This window comes from Nyctereutes procyonoides, unplaced genomic scaffold, assembly GCF_905146905.1.
Source record: "Nyctereutes procyonoides isolate TBG_1078 unplaced genomic scaffold, NYPRO_anot_genome, whole genome shotgun sequence".
In the NCBI taxonomy this organism is placed as follows: Eukaryota; Metazoa; Chordata; class Mammalia; order Carnivora; family Canidae; genus Nyctereutes; species Nyctereutes procyonoides.
Window position 1 is genome coordinate 23,435,711 of NW_026575126.1, and position 25,103 is coordinate 23,460,813.

At 39.6% G+C, this 25,103-nt stretch overlaps 1 protein-coding gene across 1 annotated transcript in view; it reads right to left on the reverse strand.

The window, feature by feature from the left end:
• The window catches only part of ALG14 (ALG14 UDP-N-acetylglucosaminyltransferase subunit), a 90,507-nt gene that overhangs the window by 64,737 nt on the left and 667 nt on the right, over window positions 1-25,103 (reverse strand). The window contains exon 2 of the mRNA XM_055341408.1: window positions 20,576-20,727. Coding sequence (XP_055197383.1) covers window positions 20,576-20,727 — 152 coding nt within the window. The remainder of the gene's footprint in view (window positions 1-20,575; window positions 20,728-25,103) is intronic.

Genomic DNA, 25,103 nt, shown 5'->3' on the forward strand with positions numbered 1-25,103 from the left:
GGTGGTGAGGCAGGGCCTTCAAAGCCATGCTGAGGAGCACGTACTCAAAGCTAAAGGCAATGAGGAGCCACTGCAGGCTGACAAAAAAGGAAGAGTAATGTGACAGGATCTGCATTCAGGAATTACCACTCTGGCAGTTAGGGAGAGAATGAACAGAAGCGGTGGGGCTCACCCAGACAAGGAAAATTCATTTAGCAGATCCCTGAAATATATCAGGAGAATGATGTCCAGGACCTAAAGGATGCTTGTGGCCTTGTGATGAAGGAATGGAGAGAGCAAATGGTGGGAAGGAGGGACTTTTGGAGGCTGGAGGATTTGGGGTGATTCTTAGGTTTTTAGGTGGGTTGAACGGTGAAAGGGGAAACAGATCAAGAGCACATCATTATTGATCAGAGTCTGCTTTTGATCATAATTTTATGAGTCAGTAAAACACTAACTATGAAGTATATCAATGTTAAGAGATGTTACAGGCAAGTTTTGGGTTGAAATGGGGCAGACAGGGGCTTGTACTTAACACCAGGGCAATGGGTGGACCTGGCAAGTGGGTAGATAGAGCAAGACAGCCTAGGAATCTAAGAAAAGGCAGTGTTCAGAAATGAAGATTCTAGGCAGGCACCAGTGGGTCCTAGAGTGGCATGGCCTGGAGCAGAGCTCCATTTGTCTTTGATAAGTCAGACTTGAGAGCTAGTTGTGGTGATCACAGTGGCTTTTTGAGGATCCCTTGAGATCTCAGCCAGGCCTCTGCTTCATAGAAAAAGAATGAGGTCCAGAGAGGCTAACTCGCCCAAGTGAGCAGAGCTGGTTATCAGCAGGACCCAATCATGCCCTATGACTTCTTCACCCATAGGTCAGTTCATGGCACTTCCTCATCAGCTGTTATGAATCGAGCATCTATCATGTCCTCGAAGGACAAGGGAACATCCCTCTGCACTCATCACTTTCACTTCCTTCCTATGCTCAGCTCTTTGGTCAATCCTGAAACTGCAAGTACAATGGTCAGCCTCACTACTTGTATGGCTTGGAATTATATTGTGCCTGCCATGATTCTAACTACCAGCTCCACAATTATTTCCTGGAGCCTAATGGTTTAAAGGGACCAAAGAACCTCTACCTTGGCAAAAGAAGGACAAAGGGAAAGTATGCTACTTGTATAAATGTTTACATTTAAATACTTGCTATTAGAATGTTTTTATTTTGCTTCAAAATGGAGAAATAGAAGCATCATATACTAAACTGCTACTGGCTCTGCATGTCGTAAGATTTTCATACAAATTTAACTGGCATAGGGAAACTGGACAGATTACCAGAAGGCTGACACAACTGCAGTATGTTATTCATACTTTCTTCAAGTCTTCCATCAATTCAGAATCTGATTCAGGAAGTTTAAGTTGATGTGCTTTTGTTGTAGAAAGGGAGGATGGGCTGATTAAGATTTAGGAAGGAATCTATGAGATTAAGCAATTTAAAATACTTCGGAACCATGAGTACATCTACCTGATACAGTGTTTTGAAAATAATCTTTTATTCACTGAGGTAGCCACATCAGGATCTCTATTTGCAATAGACTACAAACATTTCCTTATTCGTGTATTCACTTATTTAAAATGGCCTTCACCAAATTAAAGGTATTCTTTATCTATGCTTGTAATTGAATACAGCCAAGGTCCACCATAAAGAGGAAAAGTGCCTATATAGGTTAGTCACGCTCTAAAAATGTAAATCATGAGTCTAACCTAATTTACAAATGAAGTGAAACCCCACAATTGCAACTGTATAACTTCCAAACATTATTTCTCTTAGAATTGCTTAGGAATTATGAAAAAGAATTAGCAAATGCATTAGAGTTAGAAGTTTCTATAAGTGACAGCAGACTCAGTCTACTGTGTGAAGTTAGCACCCCACCTTGTGGAAAACAGCAGGTGCTGCTGAATGCAAGCAGGCCATGTTAACTTCAGAGGTCCTAACTGATCAGTCCTGTAACCACCAAACTGCCACTGATTTCTATGCATGTACGGAATAAGGGATACAAATGAAAAGATCTGTTTATTAAAGTCACAGAAAACTAACGTGCCTCCAAAAAGGTAAAGATACCTGTCCCAAAAGATTCATGCTTCTGATACCTATTTGGGTTTAGAAAATAAATGTTTTCATATCAATAGGTTAATATTTCCATTGGGCTTTTATCTCTTCTTAGTTTGTTTCTAAAACATAACTTTCATTGTTTTCTAATTGTAACCTTATAAAATATAGAAAAATGTCCAAAGACAAAAGCAAAAACCAACTATTACTCACAACTTAGAGAGGATCCCTCTACCCTCTGCATCATTTTTTTAAAAAAAATCCTGGGGATCCCTGGGTGGCGCAGCGGTTTGGCGCCTGCCTTTGGCCCAGGGCGCGATCCCGGAGACCCGGGATCGAATCCCACGTCGGGCTCCCGGTGCATGGAGCCTGCTTCTCCCTCTGCCTATGTCTCTGCCTCTCTCTCTCTCTCTCTCTCTCTGTGACTATCATAAATAAAAATTAAAAAAAATTAAAAAAAATCCTGGATCACTTAGATCCTTTCTGTAGCGGACATTCTAAGATGAGATCTCAAGTTTCTAAAATTGAAGTAATTTCTTATAATTTAACCAACTTCTTTCCCAATCTCCTGTCTTGGTTCAAAAATGCTCTACATTTGCCTGATTGTGCCCAACACTTTCCCCCACACCATCCTCCCCTCTTCATCTTCCTCTACCTTTCAGAGAAGCCACCTCCCCTCCATCCCAACACTCTAGCCCTGAGATCCCTCCTTCGCCTGCATTCAAAGCATTTATCTTTTTTTTTTTAATCAAAGCTCTCTCTACGTATATATTTATGTATGTACACACACACAGAGTTCTGAAGTTCCCTATGAAACTCTGGTCAAACAACTGTGGTAGTACTCACCATCACCACTACTTTTTTGCTCCATCCCTTCTGGAGTTCTCTCTCTGTTCCCTGGTGCCACTCCCAAACAGTTGCTCTCTAAGTCTCCTGTACATGGTGGTCTTGGGCTCCACTGTGACTCTTCTCTTTTTCTTTTTGGAAATTTTTGGCTATCCTCTGCATCACCTCTGTATCACAAGTTCTTTTTTTTTTTTAATTTTATTTTTTCATGAGAGTCAGAGAGAGAGAGAGAGAGGCAGAGACACAGGCAGAGAGAGAAGCAGGCTCCATGCAGGGAGCCCGATGTGGGACTTGATCCTGGGACTCCAGGATTAGGCCCTGGGCTGAAGGCGGCACTAAACCAGAGCCACCTGGGCTGCCCTGTATCACCAGTTCTGAAGTTGCATGATGATATATCTTGTGAGACTACAATTTAATTGGGCTGGGGACAGTCTTTTAGTTTGAAGATGTCCTTTCACTTATAGGAATTTTTCTTGGGTGATCTTTTTTTTTTTTTAAATTAAAGTTTTGCCCTGTGTTCTTGCTTTTTCTGGAGAGTAGTCCTCCAACATCCAGTTTATCTAATTTTTAAATCTTTTCTCTATTGGTTTTACCTTTTTGTTCCGCTTTATATCAGAATTCTTCAGGATGATCTTTGAATATTTTGATTTTTATTCCTACAATAAAAATGTTAATAGCCAAGGGTCTTTCTAGTTCTTTTTTTTTTAATTTTTTATTTATTTATTTATTTGTTTGTTTGTTTGTTTATTTATTTATTTATTTATGATAGTCACAGAGAGAGAGAGAGAGGCAGAGACACAGGCAGAGGGAGAAGCAGGCTCCATGCACCGGGAGCCCGACGTGGGATTCGATCCTGGGTCTCCAGGATCACGCCCTGGGCCAAAGGCAGGCGCCAAACTGCTGCGCCACCCAGGGATCCCTGGTCTTTCTAGTTCTAAGAGTTGGTTGGTTGTTTTTTTTTTTTTTTATGATATCATTCTTTAAAGATATAATGTCCTGATCCTGGGGTGCTCAAGTGCCTCAGGTAGTTAAGAGTCAGACTTTGGCTCAGGTCCTGATCTCAGGGTCTCAGTGTTGAGCCCTGCGTGGAGGCCCCAGTCTGCTTCTCCCTCCCCTACCCTGACCCCGCTTGTGTGTGCTCTCTCTCTCTTCCCAATAAATATCTAAAATCTTATAAAACCAAAGCTACAATGTACTTTCACTTCCCTGAAGAAACTGTTCCTTTAAGGTCTCCACCCCACCCCCTTTGATTTGCTCTTTCCTCTGATTACTTCTCAAAGTTCCTTCCCCAGTTAGTTTTGCTTTTCCTTATGCTTGAGGCTTCCCTCCAATGTCTGAATCTGTGGCTGCCAGTTCAAGCCAGTGACTCAAGAGGTGGATGGGTTTCTCCCCAGGGACATTCAGCAAGGTCTGGGGACAGTTCCGATGAGGGCTGGGGAAAGGAGGAGTGCTACTGGCATCTAGTGGTGGAGGCCCGGGATGCTGCTCAACAAGGGGACAGCCTCCCCACACAACTTCCCTGACCCCAAATGTCAATAGCACTGAGGCCGAGAAACCCTGGTTCCTATCAAGGAAGGAGGCATTAAAAGGCAGACTGGAAGCCCTGTGTCCTGGGTGGGGCTTGTTAAGGGGAGGATACAAGTGGTCCATTTGGCCATCTCACTGGGGGAAATCCCAAGTGTCAGAATCTCTATAGTTCTAGTCTCCTGAGCAAACCAGTTTCCCTGAAGCTAATCTTCAGTCTCCTGCCTGGGTGAAATAAATGTAGCATTCTGGGAACCGACTGGATATGAGACCTGAGTGATGTATATTGGGGGCACCAGGAGTAAGTATACACTCCCCTTAAGCCCACTGTTCACAGGGCACTGTCTTACCCCATCTACAATTTGGTTTGGTGTTCCACCTTTTTATTTAGTTCAACTCCTCCAGTAGTAAGTGATGGCTTTTCTGCCAGGATAGGGTAGACGGCCTGGGAGCCTAACTGGTCTGTAGGCAGGCTTCAACCAATTTGTACTCTAGGCTCCAGAGGCAGCACTGCCCAGTGACACTTTTATTAATTCTTAAGACTTCCAGTATTTGTGCTTATGCCTCTCCAACTGCACCCCACATTTTTAAAAAAAGATTTTTATTTATTTATTCATGAGGGACACGGGGGAGAGGCAGAGACACAGGCAGAGGGAGAAGCAGGCTCCTTGTGGGGGAACCCAATGTGGTACTCGATCCCAGAACCCCGGGATCACACCCTGGGCCAAAGGCAGACAGACGCTCAACTGCTGAGCCACAGGTATCAATTTCTTGAGGCAAAAGGGCACTTCCTTTCCTTATCTGTGTTCCTCATAAAACTTGGTCCAAATTTTGGACACAGAAATTAATCAAATATTCACTTTTGATTTTCAAGAAGGATTTCACTTTGGGGACAGCACAGCCTCCAGGAGTTGCTCTACCTATCTCAAACAAGAAGAGCTCATAAAACAGATGCTAGTATTGCAACCGCAGCAAGGTGCGTGGTGGACCAAATCCTTAGATAAAAATACTCTCCAACGTGGAAAGATTGCTCTAAAAGCCTTTTCAACTCAGGAGAGGAAAATCATCCTTAGCAAGGATATATGATGTTTCTAAAAAAGAAACGAGCCAGCCTCTCCTCATTTTCCCCAAGCCGGATTAGGCTGTAACACACCCTGGCAATCTCCGCCCTAGCGGCTCGCTCCGGGAGAGGGAATAGGGAGCTACGGCGCAGTGCGCTGCCACCCGGTGGACGCAGGGGGCAATGACAGCGACAGGGGCTCAGGATGCTGACACTAACCATGCCTGGCCAATGGAAAGCAAACATAGTATCGAATAAAGAAAGGTAAAAAAAAAAAAAAAAAAGGAAATCATTAGAATTCTGACTACTATTGCATTATAAATTTGGGAAAACTGAAAATCTTTTCTTTTTAAAAAGATTTTATTTTTAAGTAATCTCTACACCCAGCATGAGGCTCAAAACCCACATATATGGGTCCTATTTAATGTCTATGGACATGAATAGAGGGCACAGGAAGTTTTATTTAGTGACCAGAACAATTGTTTGGGATATCTATTATATGTCTCTACCCCACATGATATTTATACTCTTTGATATGTTTACTACATTTACTTTATTTATTTATTCATGAGACACACAGAAAGAGAGAGAGAGAGGGAGAGACAGGTAGAGGGAGAAGCAGGACCCATGCAGGGAGCCCGACGTGGGACTCGATTCCGGGTCTCCAGGATCAGGCCCCTAGGCTGAAGGCGGCGCTAAACCACTGAGCCACCCGGGCTGCCCAAGCCACCCAGACTACCCTACATTTACTTTAAAACAATAATTCAATTAACAATTTAGCCAAATGCTAAGTGGGAAAGGGTTGATATGCCATTTAATTTCACCATGCTACTTAATTTGGACTTTTTTGATTTTTGGTTTATTTATTCATGAGAGACAGAGAGAGGTAAAGACAGAGGCAGAGGGAGAAGCAGGCTCCACGCAGTGAGCCTGATGCAGGACTCAATCCCAGGACCCTGGAATCACAACCTGAGCCAAAGGAAGACGCTCAACCACTGAGCCACCCAGGTGCCCCACTTTTCTTGCTTTTTAACTTCTTTTCTAATCAAGATAAAACACACATAAGAGTATTTGTGTGCACAAAATGTTTACTGCAGTATTCAATGAAAAACTGAAAACCACAGCAGGGAAATGGTACATCGACACCATAAACTACTATGCAATCATTAAAAAGTGTAAGGTAGATCTATATGTACCAACATGGAAAGCTATCAAGCTATAGACTTACATGCAAAAATGCTGAAAATGATACAGGGTTTGATTTATAAACCAGCAACCCCCTGCCCCCATCCTGTGGTTTATGTGTTTATATATACACATATATACGTATGTAATTTATATTTTTTATAGTACATGGACAACAGAAGGCAAAAAGTAATACTGGCAGGTATGACTCAAGCTCGCACAATGTTTATTTATAGAGAGTGGGACTGGGATAGGAACAGGGAACTCCCACTTTTTCTTTTATATAAAGTAAGTGAAGAAGTTCTTCACTGTCTGTTTTTAAATAAATTTAAAAAATAGGCAATAAGATTTTGAAAGAAAAGAGTAAAGAGGCAGAAAAATAATCACAATCCTGCCACAGTTGATTGGGGGACATATTTAATAAAGATTTGCTGAAATATACATATATACATATATATAAGCATAGTGTCTTGTACAGAATTGGTACTCATTTAATATTTTTTGAATAAATGGACATATAGCTTTCTTGGTAAAACAGTATAAGCTTACTTATACAGTAGTGGCAAATCTAGTGAAATGACCCTAAAGTTAAGTTGGCTCTAATTTTTAACCCTTCAAATCAGTTTTCAACAACTTTGGTTCCTTTAGGCAAGAAAAAAGCCTACCCTGTAATTTTTACAAGTAGATTTGAAAATGCTTTATTCAAGTGTCACTGAGCTTTTTCCTTTAGCGATATGATCTAAAAGGGCTAACAGAAGTTGCACAGGAGTAACGGCTGTCAAGGGAGGCAGTTAACAGATAAGGCTCAGACAGGGAAGGGAACAGAAGGATGAACCAAAATCCCCAGTGAAATGCCCTGAGCCTCTTCCCTTCCACGTCTCACCCACATGTGTGTCCCTGTCAAAACACAGGTCCATGCAGAGACTGCTGTGCTCCAGGAAGAAAGCTCTGGTTCGATTTTTCACTTACCTTCATATGACACAGCTCTGGTAATTGGTTCTATTTGGAGAAGTTACTCTCCAATCTTTCTGAAAGATAGTACTTTAGCTACTTTTTACTTTAGAACTAATCCCAGTGGAAATTACATTTTCTTTGGGAGGCTTTTCAAGTTTTTTTTTTCATGTAAGTAATTTCACAGCTAAACATTTGTTTTCTTGTTTTTGTTTTGCTAGTTTGTGTGTGTTTTTGCTTAACTTTCAGTCCTCATCTTCCTACTTTCAGTTGCTTTATTCCAGCAGGGTTGAGATGCTTTTCCCAAGGAAAGCCTGTTTCTCTTTAACTGCAAAACCATGCAGAGAAACAGGCTAATAGAGCTAAATAGTACAAATAATTATCTCTCTTTACTTCAATGTAACCAATAGGATAAATTACACACCTTATTTTTTAAATACCATTTTAAAGATTATACTGAATCAAAGGAATCGGGGAAAATTTGAATGAAGTTCCTGTAACAAAAATAGATCATCTCTACCATTGAATTAGCAAAATTATATTAAGATGTAGCTTAAAATCTACTGTATATTTATATCTAGCATAAATAGACAAATAAAAGCATTTAAATACATTTCCTACAAGCTAGCAAAAACATTTAGAAATTTACAGAGTAATTCCATATCAGAGAAAGTTATAAACCAAACGACAACATTTCTATGCTACTTGGTAAATCTAAGTGATTAACAACTGGTAATTTGTATCTCCTGATTTCTAGGAAGGTCTTTATGCTTTTGGAAGAGCAGGCTTGTATTGCAAATGTGGTTTTTGGCTTCTCACCAGAACCAAGTGTGAATCGATGCACTTTTATTCCCAGAGTGCTCTGAGCCATGTGGATGAGACACCTTGTCCAGGCATAGAGCACAATTACTGTTGATGCTTTCAAATACTGCAGACTTTCTGCTTTACTTAAAAAATCTAAAAATCAAACTAGAGAGTGAGAATCAAGGCCTTTAACCATAAGAACATTCTCTATTGCTAGGAAATTTCAATTGGTACAGTTATATCAGAAAAAAAAATAAAAGAAAAAAATTGGTGGTGGGGGGGGGAGTTGCTACTTATACAAAAATTCCAGAATAGACATCAATATAGAGAACATATTAAAACTCTGACTTTAATTAGAAAATTAATTTGACTTTGGTTCTGGCAAGATGGCAATATAAACTAACCTGGAAGCCCTCTATAAAGAGATTAAAATGCTCCTAGAAATGGAAGAAAATATCCTTTTATCTGAAGTCAAAAGAAGGGCAACCCCTACTTGCCAAAAATAAGAAAAAAATGAAGAGAGATGGCTTGAGACACAGACATCTGGGAGAAAGATATAACTACATTACTATGCAAGTAACCTGGAGTTGGGGTCTGAGGACCCCTGTGGTTTCTTGATGAGAGGCGACAGAGGAACCACAAACTGATGTGACAATCACAGCTCTCTATATTTGAAAGTTGGGGTGCTATGGGGCTCATTTCTTGGTCTTCATCTAATTTTTAACTATACTTATTCCCTGGGTGATCTCATCCAGCTTTGTGTTTTAAGTACCCTCATGTAAACACAGAAGGTTCTAAAATTCACCTACCAGACCAGAGCTCCCTCCTGAACTTCAGACTCACAGATCCAACTGCAGAGCCCACATGTTTACATAGATGTTTACAGAAATCCCACCCTTAGTCCTCCTCCTCCCTCACGTAATCCTCTTTGCCTAAGTTAATGGCCAATTCCATTTTTCTGGTAGCTTAAGATGAAATCTGGATGTCATCCTCTACTCTCTTTCCCATACCCACAAACATCATATCTGAAATAAAATTTAGCTCTACCCTCAAAATATATCCAGAATCTGACTATATGCCATCACATCTACTTTTGCCACTGTGGTCCAAACCATACTGGCCTCCCTTGGATCACTGCTATAACCTCCAAACTCCTTTCCTTGCTTCTGCCCTTCTCCTCTCTAGTTTATTCAGCAGTCCAAATGATCCTATTAAAATATAAATCAGAGGTGCCTAAAATCTTTTTTAAAATGTTATTTAAATTCAGTTAATTAACATATAATGTATTAATAGTTTCAGAAGTAGAGGTCAGTGCTTCATCAGTCTTATATAATACCCAGTGCTCATTACATCACATACCCTCCTTAATGTCCATCACCCAGTTACCCCATCCCCCTATCCTACTCTCCTCCAGCGATCCTCAGTTTGTTTCCCATGATTAAGAGTTTCTTATAGTTTGTCTCCCTCTGATTTCTTCTTGTTTTATTTTTTCCTCCCTTCCCCTATGTTCCTCTGTTTCATTTCTTAAATTCCACATATAAGTGAAATCATGAAATGAAAAAGTAGAAGTAACTTGTCTTTCTCTGATTGACTTATTTCACTTAGCATAATATCCTCTTAGTTCTATCCACGTTTAAACTACATGTTACTAAACAGTCAATAGGTCAATGAAGAAGTAAAAGAAGCAATAAATACTTGGAGACAAATGAAACTGGAAATGCAATGGTCCAAAATCTTTGGAACACAGCAAAAGTAGTTCTATGAGAGAAATTTATAGCAATATAGGTCTACCACAAAAAATAGAAAAATCTCAAATAATGAAACAATGATGCCTTAAATCTAAAGGAACAAGAAAGAAGAACAAACAAAACTCAAGGAGATAATAAAGACCAGAGTGGAAATAAATGAAGTAGAGACTTTAAAAAAGCGATAGAAAAGATCAATGAGACCAAGAGCTGTTTTTTGAAAAGAAAGACAAAATTGATAAAACTTTAGCCAGATTCATCAAGAAAAAAAGGGAAAGGTCCCAAATAAATAAAATCAGAATGAAAAAGTAAAAAAAAAAAAAAAAAGAAAGAAGGAAAAAGTAGAAGTAACAACCAATACTACAAAAATACAAAGAATTATAAGAGACTATTAAGAAAACTTCTATGCCAACAAATTGAATAACCTAGAAGAAATGGATAAATTCCTAGAAAAAGACAATCTTCCAAAGCTGAAACAGGAAGAAAATCTGAACAGACTGACTACTAGTAACAAAATTAAGTCAGTAGTTTCAAAATTCCTAACAAACAAAAGTCCAGAACCAGATGAATTTATAGAAATTTCCCTTAAGCTACTCCAAAATACAAAAGAAGAAGGAAAGCTTCCATATACATTCTGAGGCCAGCATTACCCTGATACCAAAAGCAAAGACACCACAAAAAAGGAAAACTACATGCCTATTTCCCTAATGAACAAAGATGCAAAAATCCTCAACAAAATATTAGCAAACTACACTCAACAGTAGGTTAAAAGATTTATTCATCACAATCAAGTGGGACTTATTTTGGGGGTGCAAGGATGGTTCAATATTCACAAATCAATCGATGTGATACACTGTATCAACAAAATGAAGGGTAAAGATCATATGATCATTTCAGATGCAGAGAAAAAGCATTTGACAAAATTCAACATCCACTCATGATAAAAACTCTCAACAAAGTAGGTTTATAGAAAACATACTTCAACATCATAAAGGCCATATATGAAGGGGTGCCTGGGTGGCTCAGTTGATTAAGAATCTGACTCTTGATTTGGGCTCAGGTCATGATCTCAGGGTCCTGGGATCAAGCATCACATCTGACTCCTTGCTCAGCAGGAAGTCTGCTTTGAATTCTTTCAAATTCTCTCGCTACCCCCTCCCATCCGTCCTAATTCTCTCCCTCCTCAAATAAATAAATAAATCTTTTTAAAAATGATAAAAGCCATATATGAAAACCCACAGCTAAAATCATACTCGATGTTGAAAAACTGAGAGCTCTTCCTCTAAGATCAGGAACAAGACAAGGATGTCCACTCTTACCACTTCTTGCAACACAGTACTAGAAGTCCTAGTCAGTAATCAGATAAGAAAAAGAAATAAAAGGCATTAAAATTGGTAAGAAAGAAGTTAAGCTGTCACTATTTGCAGATGGCATGATGCTATATACATAGGAAACTTTACAGACTCCACCAAAAAACTATTAGAATAAATGAATTCAGTAAAATTTCAGGATATAAAATACACAGAAATCAGTTTCATTTCTATGCACTTAACAAAGTAAGCAGAAAGAGAACTTAAGAAAACAATTCCATTTACAACTGCACCAAAAGTAATAAAATGCCCAGGAATAAAGTTAATCAAGGAGATTAAAGACATGATCTCTGAAAACTTTAAAACACTGATGAAAGAAATTGAAGACAACACAAACAAATGGAAAGACATATCATGATCATATAGACAAATAGACAAAATGATCTTGAGAAAGAAGAATAAAGCTGGAGGCATCACAATTCCAGATTTTAAAATTTATTACAAAGTTGTAATAAAAGTATAAAAAAAGTATAGTACTGGCACAAAAAGAGACTCATTGATCAATGCAACAGAATGGAGAGCCCAGAAATAAACCCATGCTAAAATGGTCAGTTAATCTATGACAAAGGACGCAAGAATTTACAATGAAGAAAAGATGTCTTTTCAATAAATGGTGCTGGAAAAATTGAAGAGCTATATGCAAAATAATGAAACTGGACCATTTTCTAACACCATACATAAAAACAGACTCAAAATGAATTAAAGACCTATATGTGGGACGCCTGGGTGGCTCAGTGGTTGAGCACCTGCCCCTGGCTCAGCGCATGGTCCTGTGGTCTCAGGATCAAGTCCCACATCAGGCTCCCTGCCTGGAGTCTGCTTCTCCCTCTGCTTACATCTCTGCCTTTCTCTCTTTGTGTCTTTCATGAATAAATAAATAAAATCTTAAAAAAAAAAAGACCTATACGCGAGACATGAAACCATAACACTTCTAGAATAAAACACAGGCAGTAATTTCTTGGATACTGGCTAAGGAAAAATTTTTCTAGATACGCTTCCTAAACCAAAGGAAACAAAGGCAAAAATCAACCATTGGGATTACATCAAAATAATAAGCTTTTGCACAGCAAAGGAAACCCTCAACAAAAGGTGACCTACTAAATGGGAGAAGATATTTGCAAATGGTATATTCAATGAAGAGTTAATATCCCCAAATATAAAGAACTATACAACTCAACACCAAAACCCCAAATAATCTGATTAAAAATGGACAGAGAACCTGAATAGATATTTTCCAAAGAAGATATGGAGATGGCCAATAGACACGAAAGGATGCTCAACATTAGGGAAATGCAAATCAGAGCCAGAATAAGCTACCTCCTTACCACTGTCAGAATGGCTTGAATCAAAAAGATAAGAAATAACAAAGAGTTGATAAAGATGTGGAGAAAACTCTTGTGCACTGTTAGTGGGAATGCAAACTGCTATAGCCACTGTGAAAAACCATATGACGATTCCTCAAAATACTAAAAATAGAAATACCATACCATATGATCCAATTATTCCACTATAGGGATATTTATCCAAAGAAAACAAAAACACTAATTCGAAAAGATATATGCACCCCATGTCTACTGCAGCATTATTTAAAGTATCCAAGATATGGAAGCAACCCAGTGGCCACTGACAGATGAATGGATAAAGATGACATGGTATACATGCACAATGGGATCTTAACCATAAAAAAAGGATGAAATCTTACCATTAGTGATAAATGGATGGACCTAGGGAGTATTATGTTGAGTGAAATAAGAAAGACAAATACCATACAATTTCACTTACATGTGGAATCTAAAGAATAAAACAAATGGGGCAGCCCAGGTGGCTCAGTGGTTTAGGCGCTGCCTTCAGCCCAGGGCGTGATCCTGGAGTTCCGGGATAGAGTCCCACATCGGGCTCCCTGCATGGAGCCTGCTTCTCCCTCTGCCTGTATCTCTGCCTCTCTCTCTCTCTCTCTCTGTGTCTCTCATGAATAAATAAGTAAAATATTTAAAAAAAGAATAAAACAAATGAACAAACAAAAAGCAGAAATAGACCCATAAACACAGAGAACAAACTAATGGTTGCCAGAGAGAAGGCAGCTGGGAGGATGGGCAAAATGGGTGAATGGGGGCACAGGCTTTCAGGTATAGAATGAATAACTCACAGGAATAAAAGGTACAAAATAGGGAATATAGTCAAGGGTATTATAATTGCATTATTATGGTGACAGATGAGAGTTACACTTCGGATGAGCATAGCATAACATATAAACTCATCACATTGCTATGTTGTAGACCTGAAACTAATGTAACATCATATGTCAACATACTTCAATTAAAGAAAAAGAAAAAAAAAATCACATCACTCCTCTATCTAAAACTTCCCCATTTCACACACGGGGGGAAAAAACTATCTAAATGGTTCCCCATTTCACACACGGGGGGAAAAAAACTTCTAAGACTAAAAATGGATCACGAGGTCTTAAAGAAATCTGATCTCAACATCCTCACCCTGACTTCTATGGGCTCACAATCTATTCAGCTCTTCCTCGATTACTTTGCTTTGGCCAATTTGATCTCCTTGTTGTTGTTGTTTTTAGGATTTTATTTATTCACTCATGAGAGACACAGAGAGACACAGGCAGAGACACAGGCAGAGGGAGAAGCACGCTCCATTCAGGGAGCCCAAAGTGGGCCTCGATCCCAGGTCTCCAGGATCACACCCTGGGCTGAAGGTGGTGCTAAACCACTGAGCCACCCAGGCTGCCCAGATCTCCTTGTTATTTTGCAAATATGCCAGGCATAACCCCATCTCAGAGTCTTCTTTGCAGTTATTGTTTCCTCTCCAAGAATTCTCTTTCCCAGATGGCTTTTGATCATCCCTTCCCCATCGGGTCTTTGTTCAAAGGCCACTTCGCCTAAAACTGCAACTTCCCTTTAATCCCCCAATATTCTATATTCCCTTTCCCTGCTTTATTATTTTCCTTAGCATTTAACACTAACATATTATACATTTTACTTGATTATCTTGTTTATTGTCTCTCCATTGTAATGTGGGGAAAGATTCTTGCATGTTTTATTCACTACTGTATCACTAATATTCAGAAAGTATTCAACAAGTATTTGTTAAATAAATGAATGCTAAATACGTATTTATGAAGGAAAAAAAATTCAACCTAGAATTCTAAATGCAGAATGCAATTAAAGGAAGGTCAAAACCAAAACATATTCTCAGGCCAAAAAAAACATGGAAAGAATAAATCACTTACAGACCTTCCATGGAAGAATAAAAGATATACTCTGAAAGAAAATGGCTCCAAAAGGAAGGAAAAAGCAAGAGTAAGCAAACAAGATAAATCTAAATAAGCACTGTATAAAATAACAATAGTAATTAAGTAATTTGGGTGGTATAAAAATAAGGTAGAACCAAAACATTAAATAATAATATGTAAGACGGGAAGAGGTGCTTACAGTTAAAAAATTCTAAAAGGGGATCCCTGGGTGGCGCAGCGGTTTGGCGCCTGCCTTTGGCCCAGGGCGCGATCCTGGAGACCCGGGATCGAATCCCACATCGGGCTCCCGGTGCATGGAGCCTGCTTCTCCCTCTGCCTGTGTCTCTGCCTCTCTCTCTCTCTCTCTCTCTGTGACTATCATAAATAAATAAAAATTAAAAAAATTATAAAAAAAATTCTAAAAGCCTTGTTTTTTAGGAGGACTTAATATCTTAAGTTTTTGACTTCAAATTAGTTCATACCACATAACTGCCCATGAAAACAGATAAAATGGGAAAAATAGTATGATCATCTGTGATAAAGAAAAGACATTCGATAAAAATCAACCACCAAATATGATTTAAAATTAAACTCTTGGCAAATTTTTAAAATCAGAAAGACTGGGCAGCCCCGGTGGCTCAGCGGTTTAGTGCCGCCTTCCGCCCAGGGCGTGATCCTGGAGGCGTGGGATCGAGTCCCACTTTGGGCTCCCTGCTTGGAGCCTGCTTCGCCCTCTGCCTGTGTCTCTGCCTCTCTCTCTCTCTCTCTCTCTCTCTCTCTCTCTCTCTGTCTCTCATGAATAAATAAATAAAATCTTTAAAAATAAAATAAAATCAGAAAGACTGTAAGGATGATCACTACACTGCTTATATTAGTTACTATTATGGAAGTCTAACAACAAAATGAGAAAAAGAAATAAAAAGTATAAAGATTAGAAAGAATCACTAATTGTTAGTATTTGCAGATGATATCTTCGTAGATGATAACACAAAAGTGTCCAAATTACTGAAATTAATTAGAGTGCAGCAAGGTGGTTCTTAAAAGATCACTATACTCAAATCAAATATATTTTTATACACTGCAACACTGTAAATCACATTAAAAGGTGAATCACTGACAACGATAATAAAATAAGGTACATAAGAATAAATAATATGCAAAGTATATAAGAATAAAAAATATGCAAGTCTTTTATGAAGAAAATTAGAAATTTTATTGAAAAGTATTAAAGGAAACCTAAATAATGCAGAGATAGATGATGTCCCTGGATAGAAAGATATCAACATATAGATTTAAGTTCTCCTCAAATTGATGCATTGATTAACTCAATTCAAATAAAAATTTTAACATGTTTCTTCGTGAATTTGTCAAACCTAACTAAAAAACCCACGTGAAAAAGAAAGAACCGCTAAGACACTTCTGTAGAGTAAGACTATGGGAGCTGATAGTAGGAATAGACAAACCAGTCAACAAAGAAGAAAGCTCACACACAGATCTTTACATACATAGAAACTTGATTTAACAGTGGGTAGCATTGCAGATCAGTGAAAAAAAGTATTCAATAAGTAGTGCTGAGCCAGTGCTGGTAGCTACTGTACTAGACCGTGTAGATCTACATTGTTCAATCTTCTCGGCTAATAAGGGCTCTGCCAGCAAATATATTGACTACTACTAATTTCTTCAGCAAAACTCCTTCCTTCTCCCCAGTCTTGTGAGCTCCAAGGATGGTATAATAGATAGCTGTCTAGGAGGCTGCAGGCACAAGTCCCCTAAGCTGTAGTGAAAAAAGAGAAAATAAGTGGATTCTTCCTTTGAGTAAAGCTTGGTAGGAAGGTCTCTCCACTTGGCCTCTCCCCGACGTGTGGCATATGGTGTAGCCAGCAGAAAGGATAACAGGCATGTTTAAGCTACAACCCTCAATGGCTCGCCTCTTCCCAGCTTTGAATTCATGAGTAGAGACCCTCTTAGGAATGAGATATTATTTTTTCTCTAAAAAGGGTTGCATTGTCCCAACAGTGAATGAATTGATGGAAGAAGGTAGTCCAACAAAGTTGCTTAGTCCTACACTGGTGGTACCACTTTGATAGTGAGACAAAATAATGGCACTTTAAAAATTCAAAATCTTTGGCTTTTGTATTAACGTGACCCAAACCTCGTATGGATCTAGACGGTATTATGTTAGGTAAAATATGTCAGACAGAGAAAGACAAAGACCATATGATTTCACTTATAATGGAATCTAAAAAGCAAAAGAAACAAATAAAGTAGAATCAGGCCCATTAGAATGGAATAAACTGGTGGCTGCCAGAGGAGAGAGGGTGAAGGAATGGGCAAAATGGATGAAGGGGAGTGGGAAGTACAGGCTTCCAGTTATGGAATGTGTAAGCCACAGGAATAAAAAGTTACAGCATAGGGAATACAGTCAGTGGTACTGTAATAGTGCTGTATGGTGTCAGATGGGAGCTACACTTGTGGTGAGCATAGCATAATACATAGAGTTGTCATATCACTATGTTGTACACCTGAAACTACTGTAACAGTGTGTGTCAGCTAGACTTCAATTAAAAAATAAAATAAAGTGAAAGATACCCAACTTACAGGGCTCTAAAGCGTCTGTAACAATATTTCTATAGTGGTGCCTGGGTGGCTCAGTCAGGTAAGTGTTCAACTCTTGATTTTGGCTCAGTCAGGTCATGATCTCAGAGTTGTGAGATTGAGCCCTGTGTCAGGCTCCATGCTCAGCCTCTTTCTTCCTCTGCTCCCCTCCCCCACTCCTCCCAACCACCCCCCCCCCCCCCCCCCGCTCAAAAAAAAAACCCTCAAACACTTCCTGTATAAAGCAATCTTCCAAATGTTTCATTAGAGCATGAAATTCAGCAAGTAATACATATGCTGATGGACCAGGAGGGAAATACTCAATATGTATGCTAAATTAAAATTGGAGCCTGATTGGATCCAACTCCAAAAAGAAGATAATAATATATATGCTAATAATTAGCTAGAAAAATACCTGTTCCTTATGTTGAGAACAATAACAATTCTGTAATTACTTGACTTTTATATTTTAACTAGTCTTTATCAGTGCTAAATTATAATACTATATTCCACTTGTGTAAAAAAATCATCATTGTATTCTACAATTCTCCATCATTTCTGATACACTCTCTAAGATAAGTGATTCAATGACATTTTTAGACTCTGATGCTGTAAATAATCCCCAAAGCATTCTTTTCTCACTTAGTTTTTTGGATTGGAAAAGAATACACAAAAAAAGCAGAGTGGTCTATACAGAAAAAGTTTTAGAGAAGACACATTTAGGTAAGTGTCACATATTAGGCAGAATCTTATACCTCTGGGTCTCAATTTTCTCATTCATAAAATAAGAATAGTATTATCTGTCTCACACATTATTCTTATTTTTTTAATTTATTTATTTATGAGAGACACAGAGAGAGGCAGAGTCACCGGCAGAAGGAGAAGCAGGATTCCTGCAAGGAGCCTGATGTGGGACTCGATCCCAGGACCCTGGTATTACGCCCTGGGCCAAAGGCAGACTCTCAATCACTGGGCCACACAGGTGCCCCTGTCCCGCACATTATTAAAAGGATCAATTACTAGCACACAAAGATGAACAGCGTCCCCCCAAAATTCCTGTCTATCTGGAACCTGTCAATGTGACCTTATTTGGAAAAAGGTCCTGTAGATGGAATCAAGTTAAGGTGAGGTCATACAGAATGGGGCTGGGTCCTATATCCAATGGCTGATGTCCTGATGAGAAGGGAATGTGAAGACAGAGACACAGAAATAGCCCCATGAACATGGAGGCAGAGATTCCAATGATGCTGCCACAAGCCAAGGAATGCCAAGGAGTGCTGGCAACCATCAGAGGCTAGGAAGAAGCAAGGAGGAACTCTCCCGAGGGCCTCCAGCAGGAACTCGGCCTAGCCAACCCCCCACCCCCCCACGCCTGCCCCATCTGTGGTACTTTATTATAGAGGCCATAAGAAACAGATACAGTATCGATTCCTAAACAGAAATAAAGCACTTGGCTCATCCTCCACATAGAAGAAACAGACCACAGCACCTTGTTATGGCTGAATAACAGCAGGCAGATTCTTGTTTGACATGGAATTTCCAAGAATACATTTTAACAGTGCTTTAGGGATCCTGTTTATGAATGACCAAAACTCGACTGAAAGAGACTTTATTTATTTTTTTTAATAATTTTTTTAATTTTTATTTATTTATGATAGGCACACAGTGAGCGAGAGAGGCAGAGACATAGGCAGAGGGAGAAGCAGGCTCCATGCACCGGGAGCCCGACGTGGGATTCGATCCCGGGTCTCCAGGATCGTGCCCTGGGCCAAAGGCAGGCACTAAACCGCTGCACCACCCAGGGATCCCTGAAAGAGACTTTAGAAGAGCCTGGCAGTGGTATGGGGTGAGGAGGTGAGAGCAGAAATGAGGGGCAGGGGGAGATGGGTGATAATTGCTGGATCCCCATTTTCCCACACAGATGCAACTGGACCCCTGGAGTTACTGAGGGCAGAACTCACCACCTGGTTGCTCATTTTATTCTTCTTTGCCTCATTCTTTTCTCCAACTGTAGTTTATCTTCACTCACCAGGTGAAAACATGCCTGCCAGCAGCTCTCAAATTTTAGTTTATAGGGTTTGCCCCCAAAGAAAGACTGCCTCCATCTTCTGGGTCCCCAAGTCCAAAATGCACAGAGAAACACTTCGAGTAGCCTGAGCTGCCTTCCACCCTTGAACTACCTGTTGCCGTGTCATTGCTGGGCAGGTACCAAAGGGAGGGAAGGATGGAGACAAATGATGCAAGGAACAGTTTGAGTTTTCTTCCTTCATAAAGAAGTAGTTTCACTTTTGTTCTTTTACCCCTAATTCTGACAAAAATGCTAAACTGAAGTGAGCAACCAGAAACAGAAGTAATTTTAAAGGCAGATACAAATACAATTTGATATATCTATGACTACTACAGTCATAGATACATCATCAAGAAATGCAATATATTGGGATGCCTCGGTGGCTCAGTGGTTGAGCATCTGCCTTTAGCTCAGGACATTAAACCTGGGGTCCTGGGATAGAGTCCTGCATCGGGCTTCCTGCATGGATCCTGCTTCTCCCTCTGCCTGTGTCTCTGCCTCTCTCTCTCTCTCTCTGTCTCTCATGAATAAATAAAATCTTTAAAAAAAAAAAGAAATGTAATATATTGATGAAGAACTTTAGTGAAGAGCCAGAAAGCAGATGCACTATATGCTTTATGTAAGTTAAAATTTTCCCAGTGGGAATTAACTGAAAGAACAATTTCCTCTATTTAAAAGAATATAAGAGATTAAGCTATCACTTAAAGATGTATTTTCTTTTTTTTAAAGACTTTATTTATTTATTTGACAGAGAGGGAGCGAGAGAGCAAGCACAATCAAGGGGAGCTGCAGAGGGAGAGGGAGAGAAGCAGGCTCCCCACTGAACAGAGAGCCCGACATGGGGCTTAATCCCAGGACCCTGGGATCATGACCTGAGCTGAAGGCTTAACCAAAAGAGCCACCCAGGCACCCCTTGAAGATGTATTTTAAAGAAATTCTTATCTTTTAGTAGCAGAGGAAATGTATTTCATCAGCAATAAACACTTGACTGCACTGGGTGGGCAGGGAACTGTGGTGCCACAAGATTATTTCCAGAGATAAATTCAACCCAATATTCAACTTTTAACTTTCTTAGAAATAGAAATGATCACTTACCATGGTATTGGGGTCTCTATCAGCTCGGTTTAGTTCAAAAGAATTTATTTTATGGGCACTCATTTCATCAGTATCAGCAATGATATAATGTCTAGGAGAGTAAGCATTGGATAGCTTCTCAAGCAGCCGCAGGATCTCAGTGGTGTGCCCACCTGGAAAAAACATTGGAAGGTCTAAGATTAAGAAACCCACACTGTGGTTACCAGAGGGGTGGGGGTGGGTGGGTGAAATAGGTGATGGGGATTAAGGAGGGCACTTGTGATGAGCACTGGGTGTTGTATGGAAGTGTTTAATCACTCCATTGTACACCTGAAACTAATAGTACACTGTGTTAACTAACTGGGATTTAAATAAAACCTTAAAAAAAAGAGAAACCCCCAATGGACATATTTATTTGACTATGTTATACTAATGTTATGTTTTACGTATTTACGAAAGGAACATTTGGAAACACTAATCTATGCCCTTATATAAATACTACTTTTATATGGGGGAAGGAGATAATTATATAAAAATAAAATTGGCACTAGCAGTAGGTGCTAAGGAAGGCACAAAGAAGTATAAGACACAACTCCTGTTATCAAGAAGCCTGGTAGAAGAAGGGAAAGGCACGCACAGACAAAGAAAGAAAGAGTGATACAAGACAGCATGCAAAATATAAATGGGGGCAGAGGGGAGGCAAGCAAATGGTTACAAAAAAAAACAATCTTTAAGAGGAAGGAATATGCCTGGTAAAGGCTGAGAGGACTTGAAAGGTGAAACTAATGGACAAATAGGAGCAGGGCGCCCCTAGACAGAAGCAGGATTATTAGGACATGAGATGGCAAGAGCTGAGATGTGTGTTCAAGGAATGGTGGGAATACTGCGAAGAAGGATAAGGGAATAGAGATCAGGAAAGTAGGCTGGAAAATGTCAAGATGGTCACTGAGGGTTTCTGTGCTGAGATGTGACGTCAGGGAGGCATGAGCACTGACCCACAGGGCTTGGGGCTTCCTAGGGAAGACTTCCATTTCTCGCTCCAAAGAGAGGTCTCAGCACCCTACAGGTCAAATATTCACTTGCTTCACCAAACACCTGTTCAGTTTTTGAAACTGTATGATCTCCAAAATTTTAATACTTTAATTTCAAAATCATGAATTTAAAAGTTGTATACACTGAGGTTTCCTTCATGGGGGAAAAAAAAAACCAAAAGAACATCAACCTCTCACATTAACTATATAGCATTTAAGCAAAGCAATCAAACTCTTTCTCAATAAGCCCTATTATACCTATTTTGTTTCACTTCACAATCTCTCAGTCTCAGCCAAGTTGATGTCCTTAACATTCTCTGTGTTTTTATTTGTTACCTTCTCCTTGCCTCTGGTCACACTGTTTCCCCCATCTGCTAAACTCTCCCCCACTGTTACTGTTGTATGGAAGTGCTTTCAGTAGTGAACATCTAGAAGGATAATCAAACAAATTAAGTGTCTGGTTTCTCCACACGTATTTTCTTATAGAAGAAAGGGAAGGATTGCTCTTTAGGTTCCAGAAGGAATTAGATATAGAAATAAAACTGGCATATATTATGTGGTGAAGAGGAATTAGAACCATACTTTATAATTTGTCACTCATCTTCTTGTCTGGGGCATGTAATTTACACCATCTGATTTACATTCATTTTAGTATTTTTGTTTTTAGCCTTGAGAAAATGTAGTTTGCAAAGCAGGTACTTGTTTTCACAGCTGGACCAATTAAGGATAAAAGGGATAATACTCCCATTTTCCATTGCAACTAAAACTTCATTATACCTGCTTTAACAGTCTTTTCTTTTTTTATTTTATTTTTTTTAAAGATTTTATTTATTTATTCATGAGAAACACACAGAGAGGCAGAGACACAGGCAGAGGGAGAAGCAGGGTCCATGCAGGGAGCCGGATGTGGGACTCGATCCCAGGACCCTGGGATCATGCTCTGAGCCAAAGGCAGACGCTCAACTGCTGAGCCACCCAGTCGTCCCGTCTTTTCTTTTTTTAAAAGGAAACATTTACTGAATATATTCTTTGAAGATTTAACCTTGCCATTGAATAAAGTCATTAAAAATGATGGGCTTTATCTTCCATTTTACTCTTTTATTAAGATATATTCTTTGGGAACAAAATCTTCTCAGGTCTACCCTATCTTAAAATATATTCAGAATCCAATCCCTTCTCATCATCTCCTTGGCTTCTACCCTGCACCAGGCCACATCATCCTCACATCAATTATGACCACAATTTCCTGGTCTGCTCTCCTAGCTCCACCGGTCTATTCAAGGTATCAGTCTATCCTCTCAATACAGTATACAGTGTGATCCTTTAGGGAGAGTTGATCAAATTATTTACCTCTGCTCAAAACCCTCCAGGGGATTCCATTCTCACATTCAATAAGAGGCATCTCATAATTTGACCCCTTACTTTTTAACCTCATGGACCTGGCTTATGTCTACTCGAGCCGCTCTGGCCTCCTTGTGTTTGATAGCTGTCATCTCCCTGAGGAGACTTTCCCTTACACTTCCGTCTAAAATGCAACCTCCTTTCCTTACCTCATAGTATTTATCACCATTTAATTTAATATACAGTCTATTTATTTCTTTTGTTTTTGTCTCCTCTAACCCTTGTTCCACTAGAAGATAAGCACGATGATGGCAGGGACTTCTGTTCATTTTGTTACTGCTGATCTCCAGTGGCTTGAAAATAGTAGGCACTCCTATTATTGAATGCACGGGTAGATGAGCATTTGGTATGAAATCTAAAATCTGCCTAAGGAAATCATACAGGATTTCAAAGAAAAGTAGTTATTTTTATTGATATTCTTTGAATATATGTGGTTAATAATATTTTATGGAAATCTAAAAGACTAGACATTTTTTGGTATTCAAGGTAAACACTGAAAATGCCTTCCCCCTCCTCCAAAATTCTGGGCATGAACTATTATTATTTGTCTGATCACAAGTCTTTCTTTGACTTGGATGATTCTTTGAGGTCCTTGACCTCCCCCTACCTTGAATGGTGTGAATGACAAAGGCACCACTTGCCAGACTAATTCTCAATTTTAATTCTGGTTCCCAGTCCACCAAATCTAATACTGTCAAGTGAATGGCTCTAACATCCATTCATCCATTCGTTCAAGATAGAAACCTGGACATCACTCTTGAGCCTTTCCTTCCTTCACCTCCCACTTTCAAACCAGAAGTCTCCCTACCTCAGTCTTTGTCAAAACATTGTGACAATGCAAGCTGAATGACCTTTGTAAAAGCTTAGATTTAACTGGGTCACTCTCCACTCAAAAGTATTTTAAAAGACCCTTTGCTACCAGGATTAACAACAGTCACCATTTATTAAATGCTTATTATATGTCAGGCATTTGCTATACACTTTTAATACCACCACATTTAATCTCTCATCACCTCCTTTCATCTCATATATTTTTTAAAAGATTTTATTTATTTATTCATGAGACACAGGCAGAGGGAGAAGCAGGCTCCATGCAGGGAGCCTGACGTGGGACTCAGTCCGGGTCTCCAGGATCATGCCCAGGGCCGAGAGCAGGCGCCAAACCCTAAACCGCTGAGCCACCCGGGCTGCCCTCATCTCATATTTTTTAAGGTGGGAACAGGAAGCTCAGTGAGGTTAACTAATTTGTCCAAGATCAAGTTAGTAAGGGGCAGAGATGTGATTCAATTCCAGGATTACGTCAAGCTAGAGCATAGGGTCCTAGCCCCTAGGTGATGTGAAGCAGTGGAGTGGTGCTGATAGCTTTAGAGAGGACGGTTTACAGCGCCCTTTGGGATCTGGACTGGGCTTAGGGCTCCGTATGGAACTCCAAGCAACAGTGAGTGCCCTCGCACCTCTGACCATTCCAAGTGCTATCAACTTCTCTTCACACCCTCCCAGTCCTCAGAGCCCCAGGTCCCCCTTTCTTTGGTTGACCCTCTTCCTTGGTTGCTTCCTGGTCATCTTTCAAGTCCCAGTTTAGACAGCACTTTGCAGGTTCAGAGAAAATGGTGCCCTTCCAGGAGACTTCCATAGCAGTCTGTACTCCCCAGGTTATAGCTGAATACCTGTTTTGTTTTGTTTTCTATTTTCGTTGTTTTCTGATAGTTTTTCCACGACCTCCATGTCATTCACTGTGATATCCTTGTACCTTTCACATGGCTTCAGTACCTCGTCTCCACTCTGTGACAAGTAGTAGCATTAGTCCGCTTTGCTGTCTCCAGAGCTTAGCATATAGTGCCTGGCCTCTCCTGTAGCTCAATATACGTTAAGTGAATGAAAATAATGAATTATACTTGAACATAAGTTTAGAACACTTGCTCATACTATAAACACTATTCTAAGTGGATACAGTCTCCTAGCATCTCTAAATGCACACAATTTATCTGTCTCTGTCAGAACTTGCCCCATTTAAAATTGTGAGGGCCTGCCGACTTGGTAAAATTAAATTGTTAAATCTAAACACTGTTAAATTGTATTACCTGACAGCAGCTTGTTGTTCACAGTCTGACACCATA